Source organism: Aquarana catesbeiana, linkage group LG08, assembly GCF_042186555.1.
Source record: "Aquarana catesbeiana isolate 2022-GZ linkage group LG08, ASM4218655v1, whole genome shotgun sequence".
Classification (NCBI taxonomy): Eukaryota; Metazoa; Chordata; class Amphibia; order Anura; family Ranidae; genus Aquarana; species Aquarana catesbeiana.
Genome location: NC_133331.1, coordinates 52,027,090 through 52,053,662, shown reverse-complemented (window position 1 = coordinate 52,053,662; position 26,573 = coordinate 52,027,090). Strand labels below are relative to the sequence as shown.

At 43.7% G+C, this 26,573-nt stretch overlaps 1 protein-coding gene across 2 annotated transcripts in view; it reads left to right on the top strand.

The window, feature by feature from the left end:
* Window positions 1-18,670, top strand: part of LOC141105754 (FHF complex subunit HOOK interacting protein 2A-like) — a 34,052-nt gene extending 15,382 nt beyond the window's left edge. The window contains exon 10 of one of the 2 annotated variants that reach the window (XM_073595842.1): window positions 17,777-18,670. In XM_073595842.1, the coding sequence (XP_073451943.1) occupies window positions 17,777-17,792 (16 nt within the window). In that variant the 3' untranslated portion in view covers window positions 17,793-18,670. Of the gene's footprint in view, window positions 1-2,076; window positions 2,173-17,776 lie in introns of those variants that run through there. The other variant, XM_073595841.1, reaches the window with a different exon arrangement.
* The last annotated feature ends 7,903 nt before the right edge of the window (window positions 18,671-26,573 follow it).

The window sequence follows — 26,573 nt, the reverse complement described above, 5'->3', positions numbered from 1 at the left end:
CCCATTCACTTTAATGGGACAGCTGGTGATGCGGCAGTGACACAACAAGGTGAGGGACGTGGCGGCAACAGGTGAGTGGATGTCGCTAACAGGAGCTGCCATGATGGATCTGAAATGACAGGTGCTCTTTAAATGTAAGGACTTATTGCTGGTAGTTAGAATCTTTATTATTAGAAGGTTTCCTATTTAGAATAATAAGCTGTCAGGTTAGTAAAACAGCGATATCCGAACCGATTCAGTTTGTAGTGTACATAGATTTGCAAAACAATGGGATAAACGAATATTCATGAACTTTGTTTTATCTCATGGTTACTGTGAAATTGTGTGAATGCATCAATGCAGTGCATGTTATCTCAGCTTGCAGAGCTTGGATTCATTGAATGGGTTTACCAAAAATGTAAATATTGCAGAATATACAGCCCCATGCTACATAACTAAGCTCTGTCTCATGCTAAATAAACTAAATTATTAATGTATCTTAGATAGAAAACTATGTTTAGATTTTTACTTCAAAAGCATTTTATTAACATAAATTTGATAAAAATTTAAAAAAATCGATTTGAATAAAAAAAAATCATTTTAAATCATTGATTTATATCCACCCTGCATGTTGGTGTTATATCTTTCACTTGGATGTTATAAGTTGCACTGAGTAAATACAGCTGGATAAAACAAAATCTGCGAGTGTCTTCATTTCAGGCTGCAAAGCAACAAAATATGATTATTTTAAAGGGGGTGATTCTTTTCTATACCCACTCACTGTATATAAATGTATAATAATAATAATAATAGTGGATGACTGTTGTGGGGACATTAGAGTGTAAGCTCCTCTGACCCAGAGACGTGACTGGCTTAGTCTTCTCTGTACAGCACTGGAGTATGCTTTATGTCAGAGCTACAGTATATAAATGTATAATGATAATAGGCGTGGGTTATTGTTGTGGGGACATTAGAGTGTAAGCTTCTCTAGCCCAGAGACATGTGACTGGCTCAGTTTTTTCTGTACAGCACTGCAGTATATGTCAGAGCTATATAAAAGTATAATAATATTAATAATAATAATAGTGCGTGACTGTTGTGGGGACATTAGAGTGTAAGCTCTAGAAGCAGAGATAGAGGCAATGCTGTATCCTGGCCTAGGCCAACAAAGCCCAGGCCTAGGGCAGCACTTTGCAGGGGGGACAGTACGGAAAGAGTCCCCACCGGCTTGCGCTACACTGTTATGCCCTGTACACACGTTCGGATTTTCCGACGGAAAATGTGTGATAGGACCTTGTTGTCCGACCGTGTGTACGGGGCATTAGTGTAGCACCAGTCTTATGGGGCAGACTGGGCTGAGAGGCAAATTAGTCTAGAGCCCCCATAAAGTGGCCGCACTGCTTCCGGTATGCGGGAGGCTGGCATTCCGCAACTGTGGGGGGGCGCTTCTAATTTTGACTGTCCTCTCATCCTGGACCACAAACCTTCCTCACTGTGCTATATGTTTTCTGCTGCACCATTGGCATCTTCTTAGTCCTCTCCAAAAAATTATCAGAAATTTGTGCTTAAAGTAGAACTATAGGCAACAATTTTTTTTTTCATTTTGGATTGGAGTAAGGGGTGGGTCATATTTAAATTAGGGGGTACACGAGTTTAGTCAGGCCCAGAGCAGCACAAAACCTAAATACACTACTGGATGGAGGTGAATGGTTTAAGCCGGCCATGTGTAATCCATGTATGGACAGGGAGGTTGTAGAAAAGAAAATCTTTCGATTGACTTCTCTACAATCACACTGTCAGGTTTTCCCTCACTCGATCAGCTCCGCAGACTATATCCGGCAGTGCTGATCTGTGTATTCTATTAGTGGGGGATTCTCCCCACTGTCAGAATACTATAATACTATTATTGTATCATACTAATATTGAATTTGTGGATGGGGAAATCAACCTGCTGGTTGAACAAATAAAAAAAGACTAATCTATGGGCCACCTTAGTCTTGTCTTTTACTTGCTGTAGAAATGAATAACAATATAAAGAAGTTCTTGGAATTTGTAAAGGTTGGGTTGTTTTCTCTCTCTGTGTCTCGCTTTCTATAGATCTGCGCTATTTCACATAACGACTTGGATACAAAGAAGCAACAAATACAACAAACAGAAAAAGTAACAATACAATAAATACTACAAGTCCCAATAGAGGATGATAGGAGAGTGTTTTTTTTTTTTTCTTATGACAGGTTGAGAAGTTCAGACCTCTCACACTAATAAGATACATAATAAGAAGCCTGCGGTCAGGCCATTTCCACCTACAATTAGAAAGAGAAAGGTTTTCAGGGATCAGATTAGAAGCATTTTCTTGGTGAGCCACTCCTCAGTTCATTGATGGCGGGAGGAATGTGGAGTTTCCAGGAAAAAAAGAAATCCACAAATAAAAGCTGAGCAAACAGAAGAGTTTGTACACATCCTATAAACAGCCTTCCATGAGACGATCGCCTCCTCGCTCACGAGTCAACTTCTTAAAGGAACCCAGTACTGAGAAAAATATGGAGGCTCCCATTGCTGGCCTCCTGAAAATGCCAAGTGCCTCTAGCCTTCAAATTTTCAGAGTCCTTTATCCAGATTCTAGGTCTCCAAACTGCGGCCCTTTGCTTGCTTTTATCCGGCCCTTGGGGTGCTATTATTCACTGACACCAATGAAGGTCACAATTCCTCCCAATGACACCAACAATGAGGCACATTGACACCAATGATGGGGCACAGTTCCTCCCAATGACACCAACAATGAGGCACATTGACACCAATGATGGGGCACAGTTCCTCCCAATGACACCAACAATGGGGCCCAATGGCACCAAGGATGGAGCACAATACCTCCCAAAGACACCAACAATGGGGCCCAATGATACCAATGAATGATGGGGCATGGTTCCTCCCAATGACACCAACAATTTTACCAATGACAGGGCACAATTCCTCCCAATGAAACCAATGATGAGGCACAGTTCCTCCTAATAAAACCTACAATGTGGCAAAATGACACCAATGATGGGGCAAAATTCCTCCTAATGACACCAACAATGGGGTCCAGTGACACCAATGATGGGCACGATTCCTCCCAGTGAAACTAACAATGGGACCCAATGACACCAATGACCATTGTTTTCTGTAACTGATTATAAAGTGTGAGCAGCTGGAGTTTGTCTTCAATTAGTTAGTGTATCTAAATCTGCTAGTACAGTGCAAACAAAATGTTAGGCTTTCCGTTTACTTTAACATAATAATTGCTTCGTTCCTTGACAAGCTCAGCAGTGACTTGCTAATTTGGCTCTTGCTGCACGAGGAAAGCTGTCAGGTGTTCTGGGGCTCTATGAAAGGCTGGTGGGGATACGCTGCGCTTTTAATGACTCCGCACGCTGAATTCTCTCGTTTGTGCCAAACTGAAGCTGAAGTTTAATCCTCTGATGTTTTGCCTTCCCCCTACATCAACATGCTAATGATATTTTTAAATAAATCTTTTCTGTTTTATTACATACAGTATCTTACAAATGTAAGTACACCCCTCACATTTTTGTAAATATTTTATTCTATCTTTTCATGTGACAACACTGAAGAAATAACACTTTGCTACAATGTAATGTAGTAAGTATACAGCTTGTATAACAGTGTAAATTTGCTGTCCCCTCAAAATAACTCAACACTCAGCCATTAATGTCTAAACCGCTGGCAACAAAAGTGAGTACACCCCTAAGTGAAAATGTCTAAATTGGGCCCAATTAGCTATTTTCCCTCCCCGGTGTCATGTGACTCGTTAATGTTACAAGGTCTCAAGTGTGAATGGGGAGCAGGTGTGTTCAATTTGGTGTTATCGCTCTCACTCTCTAATACTTGTCACTGGATGTTCATCATGGCACCCCATGGCAAAGAACTCTCTGAGGATCTGAAAAAAAGAATTGTTGCTCTACATAAAGATGGCCTAGGCTATAAGAAGATTGCCAAGACCCTTAAACTGAGCTGCAGCATGGTGGCCAAGACCATACAGCGGTTTAACAGGACAAATTCCACTCAGAACAGGCCTTGCCGTGGTCGATCAAAGAGGTTGACTGCATGTGCTCAGCATCATATCCAGAGGTTGTCTTTGGGAAATAGACGTATGAGTGCTGCCAGCATTGCTGCAGAGGTTGAAGGGGTGGGGGGTCAGCATGTCAGTGCTCAGACCATAAGCCGCACACTGCATCAAATTGGTCTGCATGGCTGTCGTCCCCAGAAGGAAGCCTCTTCTAAAGATGATGTACAAGAAAGCCCGCAAACATTTTGCTGAAGACAAGCAGACTAAGGACATGGATTACTAGAACCATGTCCTGTGGTCTGATGAGACCAAGATAAACTTATTTGGCTCAGATGGTGTCAAGCGTGTGTGGCGGCAACCAGGTGAGGAGTACAAAGACAAGTGTGTCTTGCCTACAGTCAAGCATGGTGGTGGGAGTGTCATGGTCTGGAGCTGCATGAGTGCTGCTGGCACTGGGGAGCTACAGTTCATTGAGGGAACCATGAATGCCAACATGTACTGTGACATACTGAAGTAGAGCATGATCCCCTCCCTTCAGAGACTGGGCCACAGGGCAGTATTCTAACATGATAACGACCCCAAACACACCTCCAAGATGACCACTGCCTTGCTAAAGAAGCTGAGGGTAAAGATGATGGACTGGCCAAGCATGTCTCCAGACCTAAACCCTATTGAGCATCTGTGGGGAATCCTCAAATGGAAGGTGGAGGAGCGCAAGGAATCTAACATCCACCAGCTCTGTGATGTCGTCATGGAGGAGTGGAAGAGGACTTCAGTGGCAACCTGTGAAGCTCTGGTGAACTCCATGCCCAAGGGGGTTAAGACAGTGCTGGAAAATAATGGTGGCCACACAAAATATTGACACTTTGGGCCCAATTTGGACATTTTCACTTAGGGGTGTACTCACTTTTGTTACCAGAGGTTTAGACATTAATGGCTGTGTTCTGGGTTATTTTGAGGGGACAACAAATTTACACTGTTATACAAGCTGTACACTCACTACTTTACATTGTAGCAAAGTGTCATTTCTTCAGTATTGTCACATGAAAAGATATAATAAAATATTTACAAAAATGTGAGGGGTGTACTCACTTTTATGAGATACTGTATCTTTTGTGACATCCAGTGATTTAATCACTGGGTCTCTGTGCTTCTCTAGGCAATGCGTGGCTGGAAGGTACTGAACATGGCTTCCTGAAAACCTAACAGCACCCGCCTCAGTGCACCTCTCCGATGCAAGCAGTGGGTTGGCTCTTGGGAGGAGTTATGCAAATATAAATAAGCATTTATGGTTGGATGTCAATGGGGAGGAATTTGCATTTCTAGACCGGCTGCATTTGCATACATATTGCCCTAGGTCAGTGATGGTGAACCTTGGCACCCCAAATGTTGTAGAACTACATTTCCCACGATGCTCATGCGCTCTGCAGTGTAGTTGAGCATCATGGGAAATGTAGTTCCAAAACATCTGGGGTGCCAAGGTTCACCATCACTGCCCTAGGTACTGCCCTTATGTTTTGCATAACTCAAAAAACTGAAATCTAATGAATGAAAGGAGTGGGCCAGGGACAGTCAGGCTGGGGAGGAAAGCCCTAAATGATGCTGGACATCCTCCAGGCAGGAAATGAGGCAGGCTCCATCTGACTTGCTGCATCTGCTAATGCACACTGTGAGAAGCTCACAGTGTGCGGTCATATCAGAGTAAGCAATATGAAAACAACTGTGGGAGGCAATGTGTACAGCACCCAGCTGGCCCCTCCATCCAGCCACAATCTGCCTGCATCACACAGAGAAGCACAGTGACACTGTGATGAAACGACTGAGTCTACAATAAGATATTAAATTATATTATATATGTATATATATATATATATATATATATATATATATATATTATCATCAGAAAGCTGATAAGGAGGGAAATGAGGAACCAGGGAAGGCAAAATATAAGAAGATTAACCACTTGACCTCTGGAAGATTTACCCCCCCCCCCCGCCTTCACGACCAGGTCATTTTTTGCGATACAGCACTGCGTTATTTTAAATGACAATTGCGCAGTCATGCGGCGCTGTACCCAAATAAAATTGATGTCTTTTTTTTCCCACAAATAGAGCTTTTTTTGGTGATATTTGATCACCTCTGAGTTTGTTCTTTTTTGCACCATAAACAAACAAATATCAACAATTTAACAAAAAAATAATTTTATATATATATATATATATATATATATATATATATATATATATATATATATATATATATATATATATATATATAAACTTTCTGCTATAAAACAAATATCCAATAAAAAAAATTTAAAAATCAAATTTCTTCTTCAACTTAGGCCAATATGTATTCTGCTACATATTTTTGGTAAAAAAAATCCCATTAAGCGTATATTGATTGGTTTACACGAACGTTATACCATCTACAAACTATGGGATATATTTATGGAATTTTTTTTATACTAGTAATGGCGGCGATCAGTGACTTATAGCAGGACTGCGAAATTGTGGCGGACAATCGGACACTAAGACAGTCTATTTGCCTTTAGTAAATCAACCCTAATGTGTCACCTTATATACAAATGACTGACCCAGCACTATCTGACAAGGCACACACTGTCACCTTATATACAGTTTACTAATCCAGCACTGCTTCCTCCTCCACTGCCTGACACTGACATCTTGGGATGGATTTATCAAAGGCAAAACGATTATGCCCTTTGCAAGTGCAGTTGCTCCAGAGCTTAGTAAATGAGGTGAAGCTTCAGTTTACATGATCCAATCACATACAAGGAAAATAAAAAAAAATAAAAAACAGCATTTTTGCTTGCCAATGATTGGATGAAAGCGACAGAACATTAAGCGATGTCCTCACCCGAGCCCATTCTCCAACTGGCTATCAGGTGCTGGCACTGCCATCCTGACTAGGGCAAAATGGCACTGAAAGCCTTGAGGCTTCACAGCTGGTTTCCTATTGCGCATGCTCGAAGCGTTCTGCACTTTGTGAATGGGCCACAGTCTTCTGGGACCTGTGAAGTGCAATATTGCGACAGACAATCAGACACGAAATTGACATATTTGACACTTTGTGGGAACCAGTGACACTAATACAGTGATCAGTGCTACAAATATGCACTGTCACTGTACTAATGACACTGGCTGGGAAGGGGTTAAACATTTAGGGCGATCAAAAGGTAATCTGTGTGCTTAACCAGTGTTTATGTGTACTATGTGTGCTGCTTTTACTAAGAAAAGAGATGGATTTTTTTCCCTGCTTTGCAGAGACACAAAATCCATCCCTTCCCCCCTGTCAGAACGGAGATCTGCCTTGTTTACATAGGCAGAGCTTCGTCTTATGTGTATTACCGACGATCGGCGAGTGCCGGCGGACATCCATTGCCCGACACCTACAGATCAGCTTCTGCTGTGAAAAATCACAGTGGCCCTCCTGCGGCTTGTGCACTCCCCCTGCAGGCGCAAGTGCAGAATCACGTATATACATATGATTCTGCACAGAAGAGCCACCCTGTAGCATTTAAACTGCTATGGGGGCAGTCTTTAAGCGGTTAAACTTTAGTTTTCATTTTAAATAAAGAGGTGAAGACCTACTATTTTTGTCCTTTTTGTCCGTTTCTGTTTGTGACTACATTGGGGACATTGTCCCTGTGTCACCTAGTTCTCAGTTGGTTGGCTAACTCATAGACTTGTGTTATAAGGATCAGCCATTGTGTAATACTGCAGAGTAGGAAGCAGGAGCTGAGCATGGAATGAGCACATATGTCTTTCCCCTTGTATACTGTATATAATATTACACACTATGTACAGCAGAACAACACCTTTTATAAACTATTGAACTATACTACAACATATCACTAAAGTTATTCATTCTTCCTGTACATGTATGTCTAGATATACTACTGAGAAGCAGTGGCCGCTGGTGGGGGTGGGGGGGTCTCAAATCGGGTCCCAGGACCCCCGGCCATATCGGGTCCAAGGACTCCCGGCCAAATCGAGTCAAAGGACTCCCGGCCAAATCGGGTCCCAGGACTCCCGGCCAAATCGGGTCCCAGGACTCTCGGCCAAATCGGGTCCCAGGACTCTCGGCCAAATCGGGTCCCAGGACTCTCGGCCAAATCGGGTCCCAGGACTCTCGGCCAAATCGGGTCCCAGGACTCCCGGCCAAATCGGGTCCCAGGACTCCCGGCCAAATCGGGTCCCAGGACTTCCGGCCAAATCGGGTCCCAGGACTCCCGGCCAAATCGGGTCCCAGGACTCCCGGCCAAATCGGGTCCAAGGACTCCCGGCCAAATCAGGTCCCAGGACTCCCGGCCAAATCGGGTCTCAGAACAGGCTTCCTGATTGGCCAGGAAGAGAAGCAGGAAGACATTAGCGAATATTCATTTACTATTGTCACACAACTGGGTGGGCTTGGAGCACAGTGCTCTGTGCCCCTAGCCTCCCAGGTTTCCCAGGATTCCCAGGATTCCCGGGTCCCAGGACTCCCGGCCAAATCCGGTCCCAGGACTTCCGGGCCAAATCGGGTCCCAGGACTCCCGGCCAAATCGGGTCCCAGGACTCCCGGCCAAATCGGGTCCCAGGACTCCCGGCCAAATCGGGTCCCAGGACTCCCGGCCAAATCCGGTCCCAGGACTTCCGGGCCAAATCGGGTCCCAGGACTCCCGGCCAAATCGGGTCCCAGGACTCCCGGCCAAATCGGGTCCCAGGACTCCCGGCCAAATCGGGTCCCAGGACTCCCGGCCAAATCGGGTCCCAGGACTCCCAGCCAAATCGAGTCCAAGGACTCCCAGCCAAATCGGGTCCAAGGACTCCCGGCACAATCGGGTCCAAGGACTCCCGGCACAATCGGGTCTCAGAACAGGCTTCCTGATTGGCCAGGAAGAGAAGCAGGAAGACATTAGCGAATATTCATTTGCTATTGTCACACAACTGGGTGGGCTTGGAGCACAGTGCTCTGTGCCCCTAGCCCACACTTTTTTGAAGCCTATGTGCTTCAACCCCCCCCCCCCCCCATTGGAATCCATGCGTCCGGCGCCCCGAATGTAGATTAGGGGTCAGGGGGCATGGATGGGGGAGGGGGGGTGGTCTGCCACTGCTGAGAAGTGTGGACATACAGAGCCACAGCATGCTTGGCCTCCTCTTCACTAAAATAGAACTAAAGCAATTGTTTTCTCTGTCTTCCTTCTGTGCTTTTCATCCAAGTCTTTCTATTTGTTTTCCTTTTTTTAATTTCACTTCCAGAGTGCACTGTCTATTTGCCTTTATTAAATCAACCCCAAAGTGTCATCTTATATGCAAATTACTAATCCAGCACTGCTTCCTTCTCCATTGACTGACACCGACACTTAGGGACGGATTTACTAAAAGCAAAATGACTATGCACGTTGCAACAAGTGCAGATTCTTCAGAGCTTAGTAAATGAGGTGAAACTTCAGTTTACAATGACAACCCAATCACATGCAAGCAAAAGAAAAAAACAGCATTTTTGCCTGCACATGATTGGATGATGGAAGTCAACAGAGCTTCACCACATAAGCTTTGGCACAAATGCCCTTGCAGAGTGAATCACACTTTAAAAGTTCACGGTCTATTTGCCTTTAGTGGATCGACTCTAATGTATTCGTATTTTAGGTATCTCTATGTAATGTCCTGCCATAGAGAGCCCAGATGAGGAGATTTCTGATTGGATGATGGAAGTCAGCAGAACCCCCCTCATTTACTAAGCTCTAGTCTAGAGCAACTGCACTTCCAAAGTGTACAGTCTATTTGCCTAGTAAATCAACCCCCTTATGTTTGTGTCACTTTTTGCAGTGCCATGGCATATGATGGCACTATACCAATTGTTAAAGAGGAGCTCCGACCTCCCCCCAAAAATTAAAAGTCAGCAGCTACGAATACTGTAGCTGTTGACTTTAATATTAGGACACTTACCTGTCCAGGGAGCCCACAATGTCCTCACCTGAACCGATTCTTCAATCGTTTATCGGGTGCTGGCTGACAGGTACAAATCGCTGGACAAGTCGCACCCCATTGTCAGCAATGGAACTGTTCAGATGGGTGCGACTTTGCAGTGCCGCACCGAGTTTCCTGCACTGCTTTTGTCAATTTCAGATGCGACTTGCATAGACATCTGTGCATGAAATTGCACAAATATCAACCAATTAATATATGGAAAGAACCCGCACTCTGGAATCCATCCAAATTCTTCATTCGATAATCACCAAGTACAAAGTAACTGCTAACATGTTTCGGCGAAGAACCTTGTTCACAGCACGTCAGCCAAGTCGCACCCGAAGTGGCACTGACATGTGGCTTTGAAATGGTGCGATTTCAGGTGAAGTCCCGCGATTTCAAAGCCGCATTCAGTGTAAATGGGGGGGGGCTCAAGGTATTAAATACTCACCTGTCCAACGGTTCCTCGCCGGAATCTTCTTCTAAGTGTCAGTCTTCGGGCCTCTTCATTGGCCGCCCTGCGCATGCGCAGCAGCTCGTCATCCCGGCACTCAGAGACCAGCCTGACACTGTAAGCTGAGCTGCAAATGCGCAGCTCAATTTACAGTGCCGGGTTAAACAAGGGGCAGGCAGGTAGGGGCATTATTTTGCAGAAGAGACAGCGCATGTCTCCTCTGCAATGAAAGCCTGCTCATTGTTTCTTACAGAAGAACTTTAGTTCTGCTTTACAGTGTTACTAAACCTTCAACAGTAAAATCATTTACTGTTTTGTGTAATAAGGCTGTTTTAACCTCCCCTTCTTCCACTGTCCCCAATCCATCTGCTGATAGTACAGAGCTCTAGGAGGCACTCTGCACACGCTCAGTTTGGTGTCTATTGCTAGAGTTTTTTTTTTGTTTTGTTTTTTTTTTGGAGGGAAGGATGCATGTGATCAGCACTGTCCAGACAGAGGGTCAGGGGTCCTGCAGCCTCATAGGACAGTCAGAGGAGAATGAAAACTCCTCCTATAAGCTTTAACCAGACACCGATAGAAGTCACAAGACTGCTATATACTGCTGATGAGAAAAAATATTTATCAGTTTATATTTACTAAAATAATCGCATTTCCATATTCTGTGGGAGACCAGATATAGTGAACGCCGTGTCCTGGGTTTAGTAACGCTTTAATTGCGCCCGTGTGACTAAGGAGGCCTTACTGTCGCATTTCTCGTCCTAGGCAAGAATGACATCAGGACTGCCCACAGACTCCTGGGATATGGGGGTGAAACACGCAAAAAACATGCCTGCCCCTTTTTAGAATTCGCTCTGCGCCAAAAACACTTCACCAATGCGAATTTGCCGTGCGTTTGTAATATGTGTGGGGCGCCAATAAGAATGAATAGGGCCACAGCGAGTCTGCAGAGGTGCAGCGCACAGGTGTGGATGAAGCCTGAATATTTGTTTTTAATTATCTCCATTTCCAGGAGGAAGTTATCAATAATAAACAATCAGAAACAAACAAACAAACGTTCCTCCTCATGGGTGATACATGGCAGGTGCTACAATGTAACCGATAAAGTCGCCCCTTGTGCACCACCCAGCCCCTCCCCCTCCAGGAAGAATTGTCTACAGAGCGCAGAAGTTAAACACAGAAGCAGCAGAACCAGATTTTTTCTTTTCTCTTTTTTTGGGGGACGTCCCTCTAATATCACCCAAAGTCACTCACATTCTCTACAAGAAATGTCACACTTCATAGGATCAGCCAGGAGGGGGCTGGGCACCGGAATATGATAACTGGAGGGTCAAGGATGAATGTGATTGGGCACTGGTGGGGGGACACAGACAGTTTTTATGTGATGACCAATATTCTCACACAGACCTCCAGTACACAGCTGGGAAATAATCATAGAACAGAAAACCGTTTACAAGATCACCATTGTGAGATCGGTCACAGCGCGACCCCAACCAGAGGCACATATACAGAGGGAGAGGGAGAACCTGATTGGTTGTTGGTGACAACTACTACAGTTCTCTTTGACTCGTTTTTAGATCTCAAATTCCGCCTGAATCATTGCTCCTCCCACCAGCTGGTTCACATAGCAGACACTGAAAGCCTGATTTTAACTTTCAGCTGGTGGGCAGCAACTCACTATGAAGGGAAAGGGGCTCAGTTTCCTACAGTGTTACTATACACAGGGCAGAGACACAGATGGTGTTACTATACACAGAGCAGAGACATATAGTTGATGGTGTTACTATACACAGGACAGAGGCCTGCCAGTGTTACTATACACAGGACTTTATATAATTCTCCCATATTGTCCTGCGTACTAGAGGTGTGATCTCTATATAAGAACACCTGTTTTGTGTATCAGAGGTGTGACCTCTATATATGAGCACCTGTCCTGTGTATTAGAGATGTGTGATATCTATATAAGAACACCTGTCCTGTGTATTAGAGATGTGTGATATCTATATAAGAACACCTGTCCTGTGTATTAGAGGTGTGTAATCTCTATATAAGAACACCTGTCCTGTGTATTAGAAGTGTGTGATATCTATATAAGAACATCTGGCCTGTGTATTAGAGGTGTGTAATTTCTATATAAGAACACCTGTCCTGTGTATTAGAAGTGCGTGGTATCTATATAAGAACATCTGGCCTGTGTATTAGACGCACACCTGTCCTGTGTATTAGAGATGTGTGATCTCTATATAAGAACACATGTCCTGTGCAGTACAGGTGTTCTCTGTGTATTAGAAGCACACCTGTCCTGTGTATTAGAGGTATGAGCTCTCTTTAAGAGTACCTGTCCTGTGTACTAGTTATGTAATCTCTGTATAAGAATGCCTGACCTGTGCATTAGAGGTGTGTGATCTCTATATATGAACACCTGTCCTGTGTATTAACAGTTTTCTGTGTATTGCAGCTCCTCTGTATTAGCAGCACATCTGTCCTGTGTTTTAGAGGTGTGTGATTTCTATATTAGAAGAACACCTGTCCTGTGTATTAGAAGAACACCTGTCCTGTGTATTAGAGAGGTGTGATCTCTATATAAGAACACCTGTCCTGTGTATTAGAGGTGATCTCTATATTAGAAGCACACCTGTGTATATATATATATATATTGCCATTGTCGGCCTTCCATCCGCCGGTCACGTGCAGAGAAATGCAGCAATCCGGCGCTCTGTAGAATGCGGAGAGCCGGGTGAGGAGGAGATGGAGTCGGGGGGGCAGCGGGCAGACATTGCACCATTCCCCGCTCTCACCTCCACACCGCTCCGCACACCGCTCAGCACACCGCTCGCTTACCTTTGGCAGACATGTCTCTCTCTCTCTCTCTCTCCCGGGGAGATGCGGAGGGGACCGGTCTGGCTGCGGATGATCCCGGGGACCGGCTCCCAGCACAGGAGGGAGGGGGGAGGAGGGAGCCGGGAGGGGGAGGAGAGGGGGGCTGAGCCGGGGACACTCTCCTGGCGGGCGGTGTGCGGGGAGGAGGGTGTCACTGCAATGACATCGGGAGATCACTCCGCACCCTACACTGAGCCCCGAATCATCACCACTCACACTATATATATATATATATATATATACACCGGATTTACTGTCAGCAGGGAATAGGACATACAAGGGTGAGCAGCTCCACTGACAGGACAAAATAGCACCAAGGATAGACATGGCAGAACCAGAGAGTGCCAGGAGAGAGAGAACCGGAGAGTGCCAGGAGAGAGATAGAACCGGAGAGTGCCAGGAGAGAGAGAACCAGAGAGTGCCAGGAGAGAGAGAGAGAACCAGAGTACCAGGGTAATCAGGAGAGAGAGAGAGAACCAGAGAGTGCCAGGGAAATCAGGAGAGAGAGAACCGGAGAGTGCCAGGACAGAGAGAGAGAACCAGAGAGTGCCAGGAGAGAGAGAGAGAGAACCGGAGAGTTCCAGGAGAGAGAGAGAGAACCAGAGAGTGCCAGGGTAATCAGGAGAGAGAGAACCAGAGACTGCCAGGGTAATCAGGAGAGAGAGAACCAGAGAGTGCCAGGAGAGAGAGAGAGAGAACCGGAGAGTGCCAGGAGAGAGAGAGAGAGAACCGGAGAGTGCCAGGAGAGAGAGAGAGAGAGAACCGGAGAGTGCCAGGAGAGAGAGAGAGAACCAGAGAGTGCCAGGGCAATCAGAAGAAAGAGAACCAGAGCATGCCAGGGTAATCAGGAGAGAGAGAACCAAAGCATGCCAGTGTAATCAGGAGAGAGAGAGAGAGTGTCAGGGTAATCAGGAGAGAACCAGAGAGTGCCAGGAGAGAGAGAGAAAACCAGAGAGTGCCAGGTTAGTCAGGAGAGAACCAGAGAGTGCCAGGAGAGAGAGAAAACCAGAGAGTGCCAGGTTAGTCAGGAGAGAACCAGAGAGTGCCAGGAGAGAGAGAGAAAACCAGAGAGTGCCAGGTTAGTCAGGAGAGAACCAGAGAGTGCCAGGTTAGTCAGGAGAGAACCAGAGAGTGCCAGGTTAATCAGGGGAGATCCAGAGTGCCAGGATAATCAGGAGAGAAGCAGAGAGTGTCAGGTGAGAACCAGAGAGTGCCAGGTTAGTCAGGTGAGAACCAGAGAGTGCCAGGTTAGTCAGGAGAGAACCAGAGAGTGCCAGGTTAATCAGGGGAGATGCAGAGTGCCAGGTTAATTAGAAGAGAACCAACGATAGACAGATTATTGAGGCAGAACAAGAGAGCACCAAGTTAGCTGTGGTAGAACCAGAAAGTGCCAGGATAGTTGGGGCAGAACCAGAGAGTGCCAGGTGAATTAGGGCAGAACCAGAGAGTGCCAGGATAATCAGGAGAGAACCAGAGAGAGTCATGTTAGTCATAAAATAACTGAACAGAGACAGATTATTGTTACAGAACCAGAGAGTGCCAAGTTTATTTATTTCAGGTACTTATATAGCGCCGTCAATTTACGCAGCGCTTTACATATACATTATACATTAACATAAGGAGCTTACAATCTAAGGTCCCTAACTCACATTCATACATACTAGGGCCAATTTAGACAGGGTCCAATTAACCTACCAGCATGTCTTTGGAGTGTGGGGGGAAACCGGAGTACCCGGAGGAAACCCACGCAGACACAGGGAGAACATGCAAACTCCAGGCAGGTAGTGTCGTGGTCGGGATTCGAACCAGCGACCCTTCTTACTGCTAGGCGAAAGTGCTACCCACTACACCACTGTTTAGTTGGGTCAGAAAAAGAGAGAGAAAGGTTAGCTGGGGCAGAACCAGAGAGTGCCAGGGTACTTGGAGCAAAACCTGAGAGAGTCTGGTAAGTCAGGAGAGAACCAGAGAGTGCCAAGTAGTTGAGGCAGAATAAGAGGGAGCAATGTTAGTTTGGGCAGAACCAGCGAGTGCTAGTTGAATCAGGGCAAAACCAGAGAGTGCCAGGATAGTTGGGGCAGAATCAGGTGAATCAGTGCAGAAGAAAGAACAAGGTTAGTTGGGACAGAACCAGAGAGTGCCAGGGGTTAGTCAGGAGTGAGCCAAAGAGAGACAGATTATTGGGGCAGAAACAGAGAGCACCAAGTTAGCCGTGGCATAAGAAAGTGTAAGTATAGTTGGGCAGAAACAGAAGGTGCCAGGTAAATTGGGGTAGAACCAGAGAGTGCCAAGATATTTGGGTCAGAACAAGAGAGAGAACGGTGAGTTGGGGCACAACCAAAGAGTACCAGGGTAATTGGAGCAGAACCTAAGAGAGCTAGGCAAATCAGGAGAAAACCAGAGTGCCAAGTTAATTGGGACAGAACAAAAAAGAGCAATGTTAGTTGGGGCACAACCAGGGAGTGCTTGGTGAATTGGGGTAGATCAACAGAGTGCAAGGATAGTTGAGGCAGTTCCTGAGACAGCTAGGCTAGTCAGGGCAAAACCAGAGAGTGCCAGGTTAGTCAGGAACGGACCAGAGAGTGCCCGTTTATTTGAAGTAAAACCAGACAGCACCAGGTTAGTCAGGGCAGAATCAGAGAAAGACGGTTTATAGTCTGGGCAGAGTCAGACAGTGGCCTCCAGAATTACATACATCTATCATTCTGTCCAAAAAAACAGCATTTTATGGGGATCAGTTATTCAAAATAAGGAAAAATTATAAAAACTTAGGGATCTAGTTGAAAAAAAATTCACAGTGTGAATGTCTGAGGATTTGCACAACCACCACAAAAAATCCCATAATCTTTCTGATAAGTGTATTTCTCATGATTGCCAGCACCATCTGGTGGCAAAAATGCAGTATTTTCCCAATTGAGGTATTTCAGGAAAATACTGCATTATGGCCACTAGACGGAGCTGACAATCATAAAAAAATAAACTTTTTAGAAAAATTACAGGAATTGTTTGTGATGGCTGTGCATATGCTCAGACATTTTCACTGTATTTAAATTTTTTACTAGAACCCTTAGGGTCACCATATACATGACATTCTGACCATACAATCTTTGTACAATCAGTTTTAGATTTACCAAAACTATGCAGCAAGAGGACCTACCTACACTATCCAATCAATTGGCTTCCAGTCAGGCAGGCATTTACACTACGTACTTGTTTGGTAGATCTAAAGGAGATTGTACAATCAAATGTGTAGTAAGTTTAATGTTGCTGTCAACAACCAATCAGGTTTCACCTTGGTTAACACTTCTGCCTAGCAGCACTAGGGTGGTTGGTTCGATTCCTGACCAGGGCACTACCTGCCTGTAGTTTGCATGTTCTCCCTGTGCCTGCTTGAGTTTCCTCTGGGTACTCTGGTTTTCTCCCACACTCCAAAGACATGCTGGTAGGTTAATTGGTTCCTGTCTATATTGGCCTTAGTATGTGTGTGTATGCATGTGAGTTAGAGACCTTAGATTGTAAGCCCTTCGAGGACAGAGACTGATGTCAATGTATAATATATATGTACAGCGCTGCTTAAATTGACAGCACTATACACGCTCACCGGCCACTTTATTAGGTAACCTGTTCAATTGGTTGGTAACACAAACTGCTAATCAGCCAATCACATGGCAGCAACTCAGTGCATTTAGGCATCTAGACGTGGTGAAGACGACTTGCTGAAGTTCAAACCGAGCATCAGAATGGGGAAGAAAGGGGATTTTAAGTGACTTTGAACGTGGAATGGTTGTTGGTGACAGACGGGCTGGTCTGAGTGTTTCAATAACTGCCGATCTACTGGGATTTTCACACACTACCATCTCTCGGGTTTGCAGAGAATGATCAGAAAAAGAGAAAATATCCAGTGAGAGGCAGTTTTGTGGAGGAAAATGCCTTGTTGATGTCAGAGGTCAGTGGAGAATGGGCAGACTGATTTGAGATGATAGAAAGGCAACAGTAACTCAAATAACCACTCGTTACATCCAAGGTATGCAGAATACCATCTCTGAACGCACAACATAGCCAACCTTGAAGCAGATGGGCTACAGCAGCAGAAGACCACACCAGGTATCAGTTAAGAACAAGAAACTGAGGCTACAATTCGCAGAGACTCATCAAAATTGGACAATAGAAGATTGGAAAAACCTTGCCTGGTCTGATCAGCCTCGATTTCAGCTGTGACATTCAGATGGTCGGGTCAGAATTTGGCGTAAACAACATGAAAGCATGGATCCATCCTGTCTTGTACCAACGGTTCAGGCTGGTGGTGGTGTAATGGTGTGGGGGGGATATTTTCTTGGTACATTTTGGGCCCTTTAGTACCAATTGAGCATTTAAACCCCACGACCTACCTGAGTATTGTTGCTGACCATGTCCATCCCTTTATGATTACAGTGTCCCCATCTTCTGATGGCTCCTTCCAGCAGGATAATACACCATGTCACAAAGATCAAATCATCTCACCACTGGTTTCTTTAACATGACAATGAGGTCCCTGTACTCCAATGGATGTGCAGCCGACAAATCTGCAGCAACTGCGTGATGCTAGTATGTCACTACGGAACAAAATCTCAGAGGAATGTTTCCAACACCTTGTTATCTATGACACAAAGAATGAAGGCAAAAGGGGGTCCAACCCGGAACTAGCAAGGTGTACCTAATAAAGTGGCCAGTGAAAGTACCTTACAATTTTATTATATTTTTCTATCTTCTGTTTGTTTATATTACTTTGTAATTTTTTGGAAAATAATAAAAATGACAATATATAAAAAAATAAATAAATAAATAAACATGAATAATATACGTTCAACATTGTGAAAGTGTAAAAGAATCTGTGCTCCAATTTTAAAGAAACGTGTGATAAGTGAATGATAAAAAAAAAAAAAATACCTTACATAGTTACATAGTTAGGTTGAAAAAAAGACACAATGCCATGGAAGAGACTATGGCTATCTCATATGATCGCTTGCCTAAAGCCTCGTACACACGATCAGATTTTCCGCCAGGAATTGTGTGATGACAGACTGTTGGCCAGGCCTGTTCGCTCCATTGGACAATTGTCTGATTTTCTTATGTATAATTTGATTTTCTTTTAATATAACTTTTTATTATTATCTGTGTTAATGATTTTGATATTATTTTATTATTTTTTTCCCAACTTCCAAACCCTCCCTTTTATATGTTTTCGCACTTATATTGCTCTTTCCTTCTTTCTTCAAGAAGCCCAGACTTCCGCCAAAACTTCCTTAAAGCGGGATTCTGGCCATAAAAAAAAAAAAAAAAAGAAAAGTCAGCAGCTACAAACTCTGTAGCTGCTGACTTTAAATAAGTACTTACCTGTCCTGGGTGCCCGTGATGTCGGCCGCCCGTGGCCGACCCGTCCTTGCAGCTTCACTGCCAGTTTCCTACTGCACATGTGCGAGCGGCGCGGCGCTCTGTGAATGGCCCTGTGGTGTTCTGGGAAGACACACAGTTCCCAGAAGACAACAGGACCGCTCACCGAGGAGCAGAAGACGCCGCGGAAAAGGAAGAGGCAGATTAGGAAGACTGCCTAGCAACAAGGGTTTAGGTAAGTTTAAAACATTTTTTTTTTTCAAATGTTTTTTTTTTTTTTTTTTTTTTAGGATTTTTGGTGTATTTTTTTTTTTTCAGGGTGGCCCTCCACTTTAAAATTCATTTAATGTCATCTCTTGCTTACAATCATCCACTATTACCTATAAGTATTTTTCTATGTTCTTTTCATTATACATTGCATGTGTATACTTGTATTCTCTTAAAACCTTTCAATAAAATATATTGGGAAAAAAGACACAAGTCCAACCAAATTAAAAAAAATAAAAAAATAAAAATAAAAAAAATAAAAAAAATTTATACAATCCCATATACACAATCCTATACCCACAGTTCCCTGTAATAATAAACTAATAATAAAATATTGAAACATTAAATTAAACTCCGATTGGTGGCTATATCCAGCAATCCAATTTTATCTCTCCGTTTTACTTTTCTCTCATGGTTTATGAGAATTGATTTTGTCTCAGCATTCCCCAAGCAAGGATGTTTTTATGTTTGCAAATATAAAATGCAGTCAGGAATACAAGGACCACACAACAGGTTCCTATACAGAATAATTTTTTTCTCCTGCTGTCTGTCGCCATCTGGTGGAGGCCAGTTGAGCTACAGTTAAAACAGAGAGGTGGATTTGCATTATATGACATAGACAGAGTGCATATTACTATTTCATTGCTTAGGGAGACGTGTCATCCTTCTGTTTTTATAACCCTAAGCACACCTGGCACTGAACGTGCGTCTTTATGTAATCCGTCTTGCACAATACATTATTACATTTATGAGAAGTCAGTAATGAGAACACACAGGGACACTTTATGCAATATACATTTATTTTCCAGATCTCATCCCGCTTCTGACACACAAAGCTGCTGTGTTTATTGACATACTCAGAGCAACCACCACGTGACACACAAAAAATATGGATGTTAAACCCCCGTTCACACTGAATGCAGCTTTGAAATCGCGCCGCAGTACAGTGCAATCTCATCAACAGCTTGCCGACATCCGTGCGATTTCATGTAAGTTGCACCTGTAACCGCGAAAAATAGTGCTGAAACTATCAAATGGCACTTGAAATCGCACTTATTAGGACAATGCCATAGAAAGACATTAGATGCGACTTCAGGTGCGATTTGTAAACCGCATGTTGCACCTGATGTCACACCAGTGTGAAGGGGGGGGGGGCCCTAAGAGACGTAAGATTTGCTGACAGTGCAGCCACATCTAACAAAATACGTACAAACAAGGCCAAGGATAAATCCAAGGGAAAAACCAAACTCAAAGTGGTGTTCCGGCTGAAATTATACTTTTTAAATAAAAATACCCCTATAATACACAAGCTTAATGTATTCTAGTAAAGTTAGTCTGTAAACTAAGGTCTGTTTTGTTAGTTTATAGCAGTAGTTTGTTATTTTATAAACTTACAGCAGGCCGTGGCCATCTTAAGTGTGGGCATCTGAAGCCAGACTGTATTTCTTCCTGGATCTCATCCTTGCAGATCATCTCGCACATGCTCAGTGCAGCACAAGCAGTGTAATAGGTTTCAGGTCAGGTTTCCATAGCAATGGCAGTGTCAGAGGAAGTTGCTGGCCCTTCCCAGAAGGCATTGCAAACAGGAAATGATGCGATGGGCCGCGGCCAGGGAGGAGGAAGTGAAAAATGAATACAGCAGATATACAGTAGGTGCTGAGAAAAAATTTTTTAAAATATCCAATTCGTTTACAGTGCACAGTTTAGTGAGGGATGCTAAAGAGTTGTAAAAGTGGGTAGAACTCCACTTTAACTTACCACCGGCCCACAGACAACCAAATAACCTGTCTAACAGTATGCATTAAAAGCAGGGGGTTTAGTCTGCACACATTTGCAAGTGCATGCGTAAGCCACAGAGCCTCGTCAAGGCACCCTGGTATCTGTGGTACCTAACACTAACTTATAAGTGTCCCCACAGTGGAGGCACATGGATTCTGATGGATAGGTGAGAGCAGGTGGACTGAAGGGGAGCCCACCCCTTCTTAAAGGTACAGGGGCACGCTGAACACCCAGCATATAGCACACTGGCTGCAAAGGTGTCAGTGCGTTGCCTGACCAAAAAACACGACAGTGATATAAAAAGATGCCACTTGCTCTCATCTATAGCTGGCTATCGCAGTAAGAAGCATTGGAAGGCTAACAACGGGTACAGACAAAGGCCAAGGATAAATCCAAGGGAAAAACCAAGCTTAACTTACCGACCAGCTCGCAGACAACCAAATAACCTGTCTAACAGTATGCGTTAAAAGCAGGGGTTTAGTCTGCACATATTTGCAAATGCATGCGTAAGCCACAGAGCCTCGTCAAGGCTCTATCTATAGAATACTCCTGAAGATTGCTATCCACTTAAAGCGGAACTTCAGTCATTTTTCCAACTTTCCATCTATTAAATCTTCTGCTCTTGTTGTTTCAACTTTGGATAGTAAAACTTGTTTTTCTGTCAGTAAATACCTTATACAGCCCACTTCTTGTTTCTTGTCTGGTTATTAGCCTAGGCTTATGACATCAAACACAGCTCTTTCTCTCACTCTAGTGAGAGTTTGTCAGGAAGGGAGGGGGGATGAGTCATAAGAGGGCCAATGAGAGCTGCAGAGCTGGAGGTGTGTCTGTGTAAATCCAGGAAGTGAACAGGCAGCAGCTTCTTCGCTTCTTCTGCCCACAGTTAAGCGGAGGGAGATTTCCGCAGCATATTTGGCAAGTACAGAATCACAGTATATATAAAATAATATGCAAAGTGGTTGGAGGGAAGCTTGAGAATGGCAAAGATGTTTTTATTACAAATTATGTGAGCAATTATGCAGTTCCTCACAAAAAAAAAAAATGTCCCTTTAAGGCCGGAGGGCGAAAGTGATGTTTGACGTTGTTTCGGTCCTCCAAGGGCATAGAGTCACGTGGGTGCCATCTTGCCCTCACTCGACTTCCTGCCCATCTATCCCAGGAATCGGATCATTTCCGCCACTGCCGAAGGGGTCGGGGGGGGGACCTCTCCCACTGCCCATAAAAGTGATCTTGCGGCGAATCCACTGCTGAGATCACTTTTATGTGAAAGTGGATCACCGACCAGGTGAAAAATACTGGGGTTATGGCAGCTATCTGCTGCCATAACAATGGTATTTAACGTTAAAGTAGCGACTTATATCTATGGTGGGCGGTCCCAAAGTGGTTAAAGCAGTATAAGCCCTCGTTCATATTGACTGCGGCCATTTCAGACGAAGTCACACAATTTCAAAGCCGCATGTCAGTGCAACTTCATGTGTGACTTGGAAGACATGTGTGTGTCCTCATGCACAGATGTCTACTGCTTTAACCACTTCAGCCCTGGAAGATTAGGCTGCTCAATGACCAGAGCACATTTCACAATTTGGCACTGCTCTGCTTTAACTGGTAATTGCGCGGTCATGCAATGTTGTACCCAAGCGAAATTTGTGTCCTTTTTTATCACAAATAGAGCTTTTTTTTATGGTATTTGATTGCCTCTTTGATTTTGATTTTTTGTGATATAAATGGAAAAAGACCGAAAATTTAAAAAAAAATTAGATTTTCTACTTTTTGTTATAAGAAAAATCCAATAAACTAAATTTTAGTCATACATTTAGGCCAAAATGTAGCCCCCCCCCCCAAATGACGCCATTTTAAAAAGTAGACACCCCAAGGAAATTGCTGAGAGGCTTGTTGAGCCCATTGAATATTTTATTTTTTGTCACAAGTGATTGAAATATGACAAAAAATAAATAAAAAATTACACAAAGTTGTCAGTAAATGATCTATTGTTCACACATGCCATGGTTATATGTGGAATTACACCCCAAAATACATTCTGCTGCTTCTCTTTTTTTTTTTCTTTGCACAAAGTTGTCATTAAATGATATATTGCTCGAACATGCCATGGGCATATGTGAAATTACACCCCAAAATACATTCTGCTGCTTCTCCGCGTACGGGGATACCACATGTGTGGGACTTTTTGGGAGCCTAGCCGTGTACAGCACCCCAAAAACCAATCACCGCCAGGCGTAAATTTTTGATTACCCTCCTCACTACCTATCACAGTTTCGAAGGCCATAAAGATGGCACATAAAGATGGCACAACCCCCCCCCCCAAATGACCTCATTTTGAAAAGTAGACACCCCAATGTATTTGCTGAGAGGCATGGTGAGTATTTTGCAGCTCTCATTTGTTTTTGAAAATGAAGAAAGACATTTTTTTTTTTTTTCAATTTTCAAAACTTTGTGACAAAAAGTGAGATCTGCAAAATACTCAACATGCCCTTCAGCAAAAAGCTTGGGGTGTCTACTTTTCAAAATGGGGTCATTTGGGGGGGGGGGGAGTGGTTGTGCTATATTGGCATTTCATGGCCTCAAAAACTGTGATAGGTAGTGAGGAGTGAAATGAAAAATTTACGCCCTTAGAAAGCCTGAAGGCAGTGATTGGTTTTCGGGGTCCTGTATCCCCAAACTCAGGAGAAGCAGCAGAATTTATTTTGGGGTGTAATTTAACATATGCCCATGGCATGTTTGAGCAATATATCATTTAGTGACGACTTTGTGATTTTCCCGCAACTTGTGGCAAAATATAAAATATTCCATGGACTCAACATGCCTATCAGCAAATAGCTTGGGGTGTCTACTTTCCAAAAAGGGGTAATTTGGGGGGTTTTGAACTGTCTTGGCATTGTATGCACAACATTTAGAAGCTTATGTCGCACATCACCCACTCTTCTAACCACTTGAAGACAAAGCCCTTTCTGACACTTTTTGTTTACATGAGAAAATATTTTTTTTTGTAAGAAAATTACTCTGAACCCCCAAACATTATATATTTTTTTTTAAAGCAAAGGCCCTACAGATTAAAATGGTGAGTGTTGCATTTTTTGTTTTTCACACAGCATTTGCGCATTGATTTTTTCAAATGCACTAAAACACGCTATATTGCCCAAATGTTTGATGAAATAAAAAAGATGATCTTATGCCGAGTACATGGATACCAAACACAACATGCTTTAAAATTGCGCACGAACCTGCAGTGGGGACAAACTACATACATTTTTAAAAGCCTTTACAGGTTACCACTTTAGATTTACAGAGGAGGTCTACTGCTAAAATTACTGCCCTCGATCTGACCTCCGTGGTGATACCTCACATGCATGGCGCAATTGCAGTTTACATATGACAGCAGACCAACTCTTGCATTCGCCCTTGCGCGTAAGCAAGGGGGGACAGGGGTGTTTTGGTTTTTTTTTTTATTATTATTATTTATTTTGCTTTTTTTTCTTTTTTTTAATCATTTTTATTGTTATCTCAGGGAATGTAATGCAATAGTTAGTGACAGGTACTCTTTTTTGAAAAAATTGGGGTCTATTAGACCCTAGACCTCTCCTCTGCCCTCAGAGCATCTGACCACACCAAGATCGGTGTGATAAAATGCTTTCCCTATGGCGCTGTTTATATCCGGCGAAACCTAAGTCATGAAATGCTCGTAGCTTCCGGTTTCTTAGGCCATAGAGATGATTGGAGCCGTTCTGGTCTTTGATCAGCTCTATGGTCAGCTGGTGGAACCACCAGTTGCATTATCGGGTTCCCTGTTGGGACAGGAGAGTTAGAGAAGACCACGGAAGAAGGTAGGAGGGAGAGATGTTCCCTCCCACTGCTTGTAAAAGCAGTCTAGAGGCTAATTAGCCACTAGGATTGCTTTTACATGAAAGCCGACCGCTGGCTGAAAAGAATGATACCAAGATGATACCTAAACCTGCAGGCATCATTCTGGTATAACCACTCAAAGTCCAGCAACATACCAGTACGTCGCTGGTCCTTGTTGGGCATACATTGTAATGTTCTTTTTTTCATGCAGCCTGTGGACTGAACGAAAAAAAGAGATTGATCGGTGGGTATGCCCACCACTGGAATACCGCCCTTCATCCACCCACTTCTAATGATGGGCATACATGCACCATTTTTTTTTTTACCTGTGGTGGTGAAATCACCTCCTACAGCGCTGGAGTCGCTGATTAATGTATCGTGGGAGCAAACGCTGTTGCTGTCAATATAAATAAATCAGTGCTACAGCTGAATGGCGTACCTGCTAAGCAAATGGTTAACAATAAAACAAAGTAACATTACAGTATAACAGTAAGACTTACCATACCTGCAAAACAAATACAATAAAACATAGTAAAAATAAAACATTTTTTAATGCAATCTGTGCCTAAAAAATATATGCCAAAGCATGGTTGCAATCCGCCCCTAATGTTAGGAGCAAATCGATCCTCCACCCCTGCCCCCATGCTTCGAAATATATGGTCTTTTTTTTTAACTGGTGGTGAAATCACCTTTGACATCGCTGGAGTCACGGCTTTACATATCGTGGGAGCAAACGCTGTTGCTGTCAGAATAAATAAACCCATGCTGCAGCTGAATGGCGTACCTGCTAAGCAAATGATGGTTAATAATAAAACAAAGTAACATTACAGTATAACATACCATACCTGCAAAGCAAATGCAATAAAACGTAGTAAAAATAAAACAGATTTTATTTTTGGCTTTTTTATTTTATATATTTTTGTGTTTTTGTGTGTGGTTTTTTTTTGTCACTTTTTTCACTTTTACAAAAACTGTAAACTGAACGTTGCAGATTAGGGTCTCTCAAAATGTGATGGCCATCTCATCTTTCGAGAACCTGTGTTAGCGTGCCCTAGGACTGTGTAGTGCTGTACCCTACGCTAATACTCCACTAGTGTGTGGTAGCATTTGAAACAGTCACCGATGCACAGACCAGGTTGGTCAGGACAGGAGGAACAATAAAAGCGGGTGTCACGCCTAAATCCGCATTTTCTGCAGACACAACATCTTCTTTGGGGTGTTCTTTGGGTAGGGGTACCAGGAAGGACATATACGGAAAATGCCTCTCATGCAGCCGGCTCACTGCATTTGCGTTGGGAAGGTGGGCCATAGCACCGTCTGGAAACAGAAGGGCTGTGACAATCTCTTCCTGGAATTTTAGGAAGGATCCAGTTCGTCCTGAAGCTTTGAATAGCACAAAAGTGTTTAGCAGAGCCAATTGAAATAAGTATAAAGACACTTTTTTGTACGAGCGTCTGGCCTTACAGGCAATTAGGTACGGCGCCAACAACTGGTCGTTGGGGTCCACCCCTCCCATGTTAAGGTTGTATTCGTGGACACAGAGGGGTTTCCCCACAACACCAGTCACCGTAGGAATTTGGACTGTCGTATCTGCGTGAAAGGAGGACAGAACGAAAACATTCCATGAATCCCTCCACTTCACTGCTAACAAATTATTACACTTCAAGCAGGCTCTCTCCCCCATCTAAGTCGGGATTCTACAAGCCATTGGGGGAAGTCCCTGCGATTAGATCGCACGGTGCCACATGCACCAATTCCATAATCAAAAAGGTGACTAAAAAGTGGCACGCTCGTGTAATAATTGTCCACGTACAAGTGGTACCCCTTTCCGAATAAGGGTGACACCAAGTCCCACACAGTCTTACCAGCGCTCCTTATGTAGTCTGGGCAGTTCTCCTGCTCCACGTGACTATCTTCTCCCTCATAAACCATAAAACTATATGCATAGCCTGTT